Source organism: Nuphar pumila, chromosome 9 (assembly GCF_984573655.1).
Source record: "Nuphar pumila chromosome 9, dmNupPumi1.hap1.1, whole genome shotgun sequence".
Taxonomy (NCBI): Eukaryota; Viridiplantae; Streptophyta; class Magnoliopsida; order Nymphaeales; family Nymphaeaceae; genus Nuphar; species Nuphar pumila.
The window spans coordinates 111,967,299-111,977,957 of record NC_143257.1 but is presented as its reverse complement, the minus strand read 5'-3'; the positions used below and the strand labels follow the sequence as shown (position 1 = coordinate 111,977,957).

The window sequence follows — 10,659 nt, the reverse complement described above, 5'->3', positions numbered from 1 at the left end:
CCTAAAATAAGGAGAGATTTTAAAGTGCCGTGACTTTATAGAGATATCCTTTTGTATTTTGGATATAAAATCACGATATGTTCATAATGACTGTCTTGTTCTAAATGGATGTAATATGAATAAACCAGAAAACAATTCAAACCCCAATCAATTCATGGGACGATTTGAATATGCACAGACCCTTTGATGTTACAATTAGTATTGGGCTGAGCGGCCCATGGCGAAATCCAAACTATGATACAACACCACCTACAATACATACGCCCACCAGCACTCACCTCAAGCTGGACACCGCACTAAAACACCTTGCTCACGTTTGCCTTCATTCAGAGATAAACCGCTTATAAAATTAGAAATGAAAGATGAGGCAAAGATACCTCAGAAACCAAAGGAGACCAAATTTGATCCTACAATGAACCACTTAACAAATTCAAACCCTTCAATTATGCCGTTAGATCGATTGTTGACAACTGAAATTACACAGCAACTTTGCAAGAAAATAACCCATGGTGGTATACCCTATGAGTGTCACACCCAGGCATCCCATGGGCTAGGTTCTCCCATGTCAGAAACATATGTAAAGGCTTTTATAAGCTCATTCCACAAGCATGAAATGGGCTGTGCTGAAACTAGCACAGCATCAGCAATGGCACCTACAGATGGTACCACTGACGGAAATCAGTGCAAATTAGCCCCAACACCTCTTTTTTAGATAGAAGGAAACCAGTGCAAATTACCCCAACAAACTATACTTCACGATACATTATAAAAATCTTAAAAAGTTGAAGGGTATAATTGGAAAAAGTGCACCAGGTAGGTAAGGCATTCCTCTGAAAAGTATTAATTCAGCACAAATGAAAATATCATTAAAGAGTAAGATCTATCAATCTAAATCTAGTCACTAACATCACAAAAGCATAGAAAAACAAGGCTGGCCAAAGAATGCCAAAATATTGATTACTTGTAATCGAAATAGTCTTTGTTTTGAATATCTCGAGGGCTGAATGATTATCATCTCATTCTTCCATTGCATCTCCTTCAATAACTTCCACCAACTCTTTCAATGGAGTCGTCTTTGTTGATAATACCACTGTAAACACAACAAACAGACACAAACCAACTCAATCACAGTTTATCAACACTACTTCCACATTCAAATAGCAACAAAAGTTAGTAGTAAAGAAACATAAACAGGAATTTGTGGTGTCTCTCCATATATGCATCCAGGTGAGTATTCATGTATGGGTAAATGCTGACATAAGCAGGCACATGCAGGACATTTGAGAGAGAGAGAGAGAGTACCGGTTCTTTCCCATGCTTATTGATAAAGAAACCATATCTTTTTATTGAAAAGAAGAAACTCAGTATGTAAACAAATGGGTTGAAATTTGAATGCCATGTCAACATCCAAAACCAACATTGTCGTCTAACATCTTTTAAAGCTCAAGTAGGGGCTGTTTGGTATAAAGTAGATTTGCTTTATAAGAATTAAAGAAAAAAGTGATATAACCTTTTTGGTTATAGAATCTTTTTTCTGGTCTGCAAAAAGTTGATTTGCTTTGCAAGAATTTCGAAAAAAGAAAACGAAAAGACAATGCCTTTTTAGCTATAGCATCCTCCTTTCTTTTTCAATACAGGTGCTTGTAACAAATGCAACCTTCATTGCACTGGTCACGTACTGGGAGTGAGACAGAGATCTCCTAAAACTCTTTCTCTGATAACCAAAAGAGCTCTCTCTTTCTCTCTCTCTCAACTAGAATTTTGAGAAGTTTTGAGAAACCAACAAGATTACCTTAAACCAAATCCGACTTGAACTAAAGGTGAACCTTTCTAAATTTACTAGCAAATTGTTTTATGAATCCTACACTAAAACTATGTTGAAGAAAAGCCCCTTTTTATTTTGATTTAGGACATTCATTTAGAGGGGGTGATTTTGCTAGTAGCAAGTAATATGCAACATGATTGCACACAAGCAGATGGGCAAAGGTGTCAGTGTAGCAGATTTTGATTAGCAAATTTGCAGAAATTAGAAGACAAACCACTGACCAGTGCGACCCTTCTCAAAAGAATAGCCTCTTGAACTGATATATGTACGGGGATTTGGCAATTGGTGGTTCCTCAAGTATTCTTTATGGCCCTGCTTATCAATGAAAAAAGACAAACATTGATTGAGTTATCAGCTTAGTCGATCCGTCTGTGTCCTGATTCCCGAGTCACCAATATAGTGACAGAACCAAATAGAGTAACTGCATCGACTACCTTAAGCACTAGCAATTTTAGGTTCAAGACAGGCCTGAGACCAAGTCAGGTCACTAAGGGTCTGACTGTTTCTTGCAATTTTTCATGGAAAATTGCTGAGCTCAGCTGGTATCCCTTTCCCTTCATTCCACATCATGAGTGAAACAAACATCAAATCATCATGGTGGGAAAAGTGCCATGCTGGCACAAGTAGGCCCCAGTTTTCCCTACCACCTACCACTTTTCATTTGCCCTTTCATACCTTCCCCCTATGAAGCATTCTCATGGGAAGGCTGAGCTGGCAGTTTTTTTTAGAAATTTGTTCTCATTTCCATGAAGGAAACAAACGTTCCCTAATACTTCAAAAAATGAAAAACTGGATAGACAAAGGCAAAACTTTCAGACCTTAGTTATTACACAGACATCCACATTACTTCCACTTCCCAAGTCATTGAAGATACCAGAGCAGATTGCCTCGCATACAAGTTTTATGCCTTCATCCCTCTGAAATGAAAGAAAAAGGGAAGATTAGAATTGCAGTACACATTGAACACCCAGTATTCAAAGCAAGAAAAGCTGGAAATTATACAGATGCTTGAACAAAAACAAATCCAACGGAGCAATCATGCATGGCTTGGAGACCTCATGTTTTAGAGAATTTGGCAGACAAGAAACAACTTTATCTATTGGTCAGTTTAAAAGATATCCATTTTTATTTGTAGGTAGCAAATAGGCAAAAGATGAGGCATGTGATAGGCAGCTAATCCTCCTTTTAGCCCACCTAACTAGATGCTTGAGATCAGCTGATGCCTGCTCAAGAGAGACTAGAAACAAAATTTACAAAAAAAATAATGATGCATTTGGGAGGTTTTAGCTTGCAAAGACCAGGCCTGAAGCTCCAGAACAACAGCCAATCCCTTGAGAACATTAAACATTATGCATGGTAAAGTGTGTACGTCTCTTGAGCCAAAGGATAAACAAATAAAAGCCCATAACTAAGCTTCAGCACCACTCCAAGTCTACCCCGAGCTTGGAAAAAGACAGCAAGGAAATACTAGCACTACTGTTTATTTACAAAGTCCCCACCATATGGAAATCAAAAACCTCAGTAGCCAGTTAAGACCGTTAAAACCCCAAGACAAAAAATTGCTTGAGTTATAACATAAGTAATGAAAATGGCAAATGAAGAACAGCATGCAATATGGGCATTTCAAAGATTGTAATCTCTAGTTAGACATGCACACTGATCCCATTCCACCTACCAGAGATGCAACTATAGCGGATGTTAGAACATTATCTTTGTGTTCTATTTCTGATATTATTTTGTGTTTGAAAATAAAGAAGGTAATTTCAGGATTCCAAAACCTATAGCTGCCACTTGTGCAAAATGAGTTAAGAAAATGCAGGGCACAACAAAAAATAAGCAATCAACTCACAGTCAGGCCCTCTCTGTATCTTGACTCAAACATTGCCATCGCTGCAAGTGACCCAGAACCCATTGTTGCATACGGAAGAGTGTCAGTTGAACCATGAGGGTATATCTGCAAGTTATTTCCAGTTCAGGTAAGCTTCAACAAGCATCCACTTGATTGAAAAAATGAAAAAGGAGATGCACACAGCACCAAATTTTAGTAGTCAACTTACAGTGTGCAAGTGTGGTCCCGTGACATCAACACCACCAAGTACCAAAGCAGCACTAACATAACCTTGATAACTGGTGAAGTTTAAAAAAATAGTCCTATCAATATACACTTAGATTGGATAGAATCATTAAGAAAATGATTCTCAAACATTATATCATAAATTTACCTGAACAAGTGAGATTTCAGAAGAGTAAGGGCAGTGACAACCCTGGATTCTCGACCAGTTGCATAACGATGCAAAGCTAGCTGGGAACTGACCATTTCTAAAAAAAATAAGAAAAAAATCAGTTACATATATGCTTCGAAATCAACAAAAATATAATCATGCATGTTATAGCCGAAGCAAAAAGCCTCATATCACCTAATAGTGCAGTCAACTAAGACAACCATCTGAGAGAAAACAGCTAACTACACACACACAAACAAGGATGGTACCTGTTACGGACTCTGTATCAGCAGCAGTTCCCGCTCCACAACAGTATATGTTGGGTGCCATATAATGGATTTTTTCACAATTCTTGTCACATACAATTGGCCCTTCTGTAGCCCTTGTATCTGCTCCAAGAATAACACCATCCTAGAGATATATGAAACAATAAAATAGTAAGGTAAGGAATGAATGCTGATTCTAACAAGATCCCTAACTTCAATCATGGACAAGAGATTCAGCAATTAGGATAGTCAAACAACTGGCCAAGCCAGCAGGCTGTTTGACAGGATGTGGACTGGTCAAACCTTATATCCAAAGGACACAGTTCAAACATCAGACTAAATCCTAGACATGGGCTAGTAGGTCGATCTGGCCAAGTAACCATGTTTTGGACCAAATCATACACCCAGTGTTATAAAAAATGCGCCTTGAGGCGCAAAAAGCGCGTCTCGCCTTGAGGCGCAGCCCTCTGTGCCTCAAGGCGCAAGCCTGAGGCATAATTTTTTTTTCTTTTTCTTTTTTACAACAAAGCTTATAGTTTCCAGTTCAGTCTGGGACAGAACTTGACAAGTAGATAGATAGAGGCAGATCCGACCCGACCCCTTAACCATGTGTTTTTGTAAAGTGGAAGGAAAGAGAGTACTCCAAGGTGTATAGTAACCTATGTCACATTGGTGTGGGTGTGGGTGCGGTGCAGCGATGCTTCACTCTAAAAAAACTTGGGTGTGGGGAGGGTATATATATACTGTAACAGTTTTAAGTCAGCATTACTAATGAAAAAAATAATTATCATATCATAAAACAATTATTGTATCATCAATTTATTATGCATAAATTCATGCAATAAATCAAATTAACTACGAGTAACGAAGTACAAGTCAAGTCAAGCAGAATGCATACCAATCAAACAAGTCAAGCAGAAAATAAAAAAATTATACTAAGAAAAGAAGCAAACAATGCATAATTGCATACCGAAAGTATATCATACACAATGTATATCATGATAAGGTAATGACCCTAACAATTTTCTTCTTCATCAATTTCATCATCAAAAGGTAGAATTGGCTCAACTAAGTCCATGTTTGTGGTGTTGGTTAATCTCATATATTTTTCAGTTATGTAATCAGTTTTTTAGTTACTTTTATATGTTAATCTCATATTTTTTAGAATAATCTCATGTATTTTAACTTTTGTAGGTTAATCTCATATATTTTAACTTTTGTACGCTAATCTCATATATTTTTCAGTTATGTAATAAGTTTTTAGTTACTTTTATATGTCAATCTTATATTTTTTAGTACTTATTTGAGATTTTCTATTTCTTATTGGTTGTTATTTTATCAATAAAGTATTTTTTTTATTTATTTGTATTTTTAGATATTTTTTTATAATTAATTTTTTTTGAGGCTTACGCTTTACGCCTCGAGGCTTACGCCCCGCCTCGGTTTTTGGTGGAGCGCCTCGCTACGCCCCAACGCTTTTCACAACACTGCATACACCTATCTAATGAAGGGAGTTGGTTTGCGATACTTTCTCCAAATGAGGAGCAATACAATACAAGCTTCCACAAATACCATATTTGTGCAATTGAACCACTCTCTATTGTATACTCAGAGAAGACTTTCCAGTGTACTAAACTTATTTGAAGCCTAAAAACAATTTTAGGAACATAAACATGCACTCAGATATACCATTCTAATAAAAAATATAACTTTTAAATATGAAGGCATGAAAAGATAAAGTGGGGGGCTGAATGAACTTACATTGCAACACATATAGAAAGGATAAATTAAAAGAACAAAAAATATCATTCATAGTGTTGCAGCATTTTGGCAAAAATGGAAACAAAACTCATCACCGAAGTATGGAAATCCAACAAGCTTAGCCAAATTACCTGAAAAACTAAGCCAACAATTGTTGTTCCAGTTTTCCTAAAAGATGGTGGTTGAACACCTTTCTTCAATAGCATCTCGTTTCTTCGGCACAGGTCGAAGCTGAACCCACCCTTTGGGGGGAGATCTACTTCCGACTTAGCCATAATGCGATATTGTTCCTGCAGATAAGAATACATGTAAGCTGCCCCAATCAACAAGTCATATTGGAACAAAAAGATGTGTGCATCTATCCGAACTTCATAGCTGGAAGAGTCACACTATCTTGAGGTATAGTGTTCAAATTGGATTAGAAGAGTTCCCTAAAGGAAAAAGCCACAATAAATCCAATTAAACTACACCCTGGAGACAACTCCATAGCCGATCTAGTTTCAGCCCAGCATTAACTAGTGAATCAGCAAATCGACCTAGTGATCCCTCCGCTTCAGCTTTTTTTTTGACATAAGAACGACATGAAATGATCAAACAACTATAATAAAGAATAAAATTAGATAATGAAAGAACCTTAAACCAAAAATATGGTGACGATCAATGCCAAGCCTAAAATTATTGGCATTTTACATCACAAATCCCACAATAAAGTTCGAATTTCACACTGAAAAAACCAAAGTTCAAGCGGAACTCAGAAAATTTCTTTCTTTCTCCCTTCTCCGAACCAAAGAAAGCAACAAGCAGTTATTATTTCCAGCAGAAATCGGCCGATCCGATCATGGAGAACGAAAGTTTTTGCCAATTTGAACTATAAAAAAAAGAAAAAATTCCCTACCCAGATAACAAAAGCCTCAGTCCTAAACAGGGAAGGCAAAGAACAAAAAACCCCAAAATCAGGGGTAACAAATGGGGAAAACCAAACCCTAGAATGCAAAATGCAGAGAAAAATCTCATAAATAACAGTTAAATTCGACACGGAAAAAAATATAACAAATTAAACAAATGATTACCTTTTTTAGCCTACGACGGAGACGACTGATCTAGCAAAGAAGAGGAAGGGAAAAAATGAGATTGAAGGGTCTGGGCCGTCTGGCGATGGCTTCCCTCGCTTTATATACTGTGACCCCTTCCGCAAGCAAGCAGAGTCGGATCCGGGTGTATATTTCTCCGGCATAGATATTCGATCCGAGGTCCGGGACCAGGTGTGCTTCTGCTTCCCTGTGATTGTGATCCGACCAGGATTACGAACTTGAGATCTCCAGTACCAGGGGTGTCAACGGGTCGGACCCCGTTAAAAATGGGTCCGATTCAGAATAAATAGTGCAAATGATTGACATCCAAAACAAAAATGTACGAGGCAATCGTTGATAGACAAAGTAATACAAAGTTTGGATTTACGGGTCAAATGGAGCTTTTGAAGAGGATGGGGTTTATAGAATCCTTAATAACAAAGAGAAAACTGAAGTATTCCTAACACTTCAGAGCAATGAAAGTAGATTTGTATGGTTGAAGGATGAATACCCTATAAAATAATATTTTATATATTTTTTACTTTGAAAATTTGTGGATCTTAATTTGGGTTTGATGTGAAATTTCATAGTAATCTCCATAGACCTTATGAGCACATTTGGAAGTGAAAAAGATTAAAAAAAAGTGATACTAGGTGGGAAAACCGTACTTTCCTATTAAAAGAGTTTTTCTAAAAATACATTTTTTTGATAGAAAACATTCTTGTGTCCGAAAATAGGTATAGCCCAATGTTTTCTACCAAAGAAAAATTGAAGTATCCTTGTGATATAAGTGATATAAGGCTGTCAACAAGATATCATCACGTACCCAAACCCCACTCAAATGACATGCAGTTGGAATCAAGTAAAAAAAAAATGAAGCTCAAATCCAACTCACACAATTCAAAATACATTTAAAAAATGTAATATAATTTAATAAAACATACCAAATAGTCAAGTCATGTTGAGTGAGATATCCAAAGCTCAAACCCAATCTGCATATTATATTAATATTGGCTGAGTTAGAGTCTACCAAAGTAATATCAGGACAGCATTTCTACGGCCCTATAAGGGCTGTTTGATTACTTGTCTAAGTTTGGACAGAACACATGTTCTATCTATAACAAGAATAATTGTACTTGTTCATCGTTTGCTTTGATTGGACAAGGACGTGTTTCTTGTGTCCGATGTTTGATTTGCACTATGTGGATAGTACGAACACTTAGAAAATGGGCAGTATGATGATCCACCTCACCATTTCAGTGCATGAACATGTTTGGATTGGATTTTAGCCTTGGATATGAATTTTAAAATGTGAGTAATTTGAGAGAATCATATTTTTTTTATATATACAAATGCTTTAACAAGTATCATATCGTATTTAATTATGAAAATATGTAAAACAAATTATGTATTTTTATTAGGTTTTTATTGGCAAAAATTTGAAAAATTAAAAATAAATAAATAAATTATCAACAAAATCTTGAAAATTTTTAAACACAAGAAAATTGTAATCAAATCAAACCCTAATTCAAGACCCCTAATCAAATCAAATCCTAATTCAAAAGCCCTATTCAATCAAATCCTAATCAATCAAACCCTAATTCAAATGGCCTAATTCAAAAGCTCTAATCAAATAAAACACTAATCAAATCAAATCCTAATTCAAAAACCCTAATCAATCAAAACTTAATCCAAAATCCTTAATCAAACAAACATAATTCAAAAGCCCCAATCAATCAAATCCTAACCAACCACATATATAGAGAGAGAAGAAGAAGAGAGGGGGGGGGGGGGAAGGGAGGACATGGCAAGCACACATTTTGCGTGTACGCTGCATCGCACATTTGCCTATGAGCGCATCCTTTGCAACGCTCGGGCATCCTTTGCTACGCATGTGACACACAATCAAATAGGCCCATAAGGGACACCAGGGCCAGAATAGGTCGATTGTGAAACTAACCCAACTCATTGCCAGACCTAATTGTGCATTAGCCTTAGTAATGCAAATAAGTGCCAGTTCCAACCCTTATTATTGAATTCAAGAAGCATATATCCAAATCCAATGAGTTGAGAACATGTGGACATAGTCAGTTTAATCAGGAATCGAAACCAGCTTGGGATTTTGGGTATGTTTTATCTTTTTCACATGAAATCAATAGACATAGGGGCTCAGGACATAATTGGATCTAAAACTCTAGGTCAAGATAGGGTTGGACATTGAGTCTCACCTAATAAGTAATTGGGTCAGCCTTGCGCATTCGGGTCAAACTGAGTTAAGCTCTAATTTTCTAATTTATTTTCTTTTTTTGTTCCCACTTTGAAGTAATTTTTACAGGTGAATGAGGTTTGTTCCCACCTTGAGGTATTTCTTAGAGGTGAATGAGGTTTGTTCCCACCTTGAGGTAATTTTTATAGGTGAATGAGGCTTAGGAAAGGTTTAGAGATTGAATCCAAGTCAACCCAACCATAGGGTCTCTCTCTCTATCTATGTGTGTGTGCAATTTTTATTTTGGTTTAATAGTGATGCTTTAAGGCTTGTGTTGTTTATTCATCTCAGTGAGGATGAATGGAAGAAGTATAGACTTACTCAATTAGAGGAGGAATGATAGAGTGAATTTGACCATAGGTGTTCTCTTGTTTTTTTCTTTCATTTTTTTATTTATTTTGTATTGATTTTTAGGAGTTATTTTACTTTTCTTTTTCGTCTTTTGGTTTCAGTAAGAGTGAAAATGGTTTACAAAGAGTTAGTTAAAAAGGTTTCACAGGCTAAATCCAACTATAAAGGTGCTGATATGGAGAGTGATGCCACTAGGTTGGTGACCTCTAGAAGACGGGATTCTCAAGGGGGGTTTTCTCTGGTGTGTATGAAATTCTCATTTTCAATCATCTTGTTCTCATATCAATCAAAAGAATATTATTGACATATGAAGAGAAAATAACAAATTGACTCCTACTTTTTCATATATAAAGTCTATTTGCTATATATCTAAGTATACAATTTTTCTTATAGAATGTTAAATACCATTAACGTGGTGATTGCTAAAGTACATATAAAGATTTTTTCAACCTATACATTATTTTTTGGCCTTCAACAATATAACTTTTAGATTGTTCTATGAAAATGATTTTTTTGAGATCACCATTTAATAATGCAGTTTTTATATCCATTTGATGTAAATTTAAATTATAATACACTACAATCACCAAGATATTATTATTGAGACAAATTTTGCAACGGATAAATATGTATCAACATAGTCCAATCATTCTCTTTGAAAATTTTCTTTGGCCATTAGTCTAGCTTTAATCTTGTCTATACTATCATCAAACTTGTATTTCTTTCTTAATACTCATTTTCACCTAATGTATTTTCTACCCTTAGGTAGATCTATTAATTCTCAAACTTAGTTTTTTTCAGTGGACTCAATTTCTTTGTCCATGACTATTATTTAGTCTGTTGATTCATGTGAGTCAATTGCCTCATTATAGAACAAGTTATCTACATTGTCATCAAG

General features: G+C 36.0%; 1 protein-coding gene across 1 annotated transcript; it reads right to left on the bottom strand.

Annotated features, from left to right (window-relative positions):
• Nucleotides 1–844: 844 nt before the first annotated feature.
• Nucleotides 845–7,275, bottom strand: LOC149828893 (proteasome subunit beta type-7-B-like). The gene is made up of 9 exons (XM_090016995.1): nt 7,145–7,275; nt 6,206–6,364; nt 4,317–4,458; nt 4,048–4,144; nt 3,883–3,952; nt 3,675–3,779; nt 2,644–2,742; nt 2,047–2,137; nt 845–1,090 (listed from the first exon to the last, which is right to left on the bottom strand). Exons 2-9 carry the CDS (start codon nt 6,347–6,349, stop codon nt 1,017–1,019), a joined length of 822 nt encoding a protein of 273 aa, XP_089873121.1. The 5' UTR covers nt 6,350–6,364; nt 7,145–7,275; the 3' UTR covers nt 845–1,016.
• Nucleotides 7,276–10,659: the final 3,384 nt, after the last annotated feature.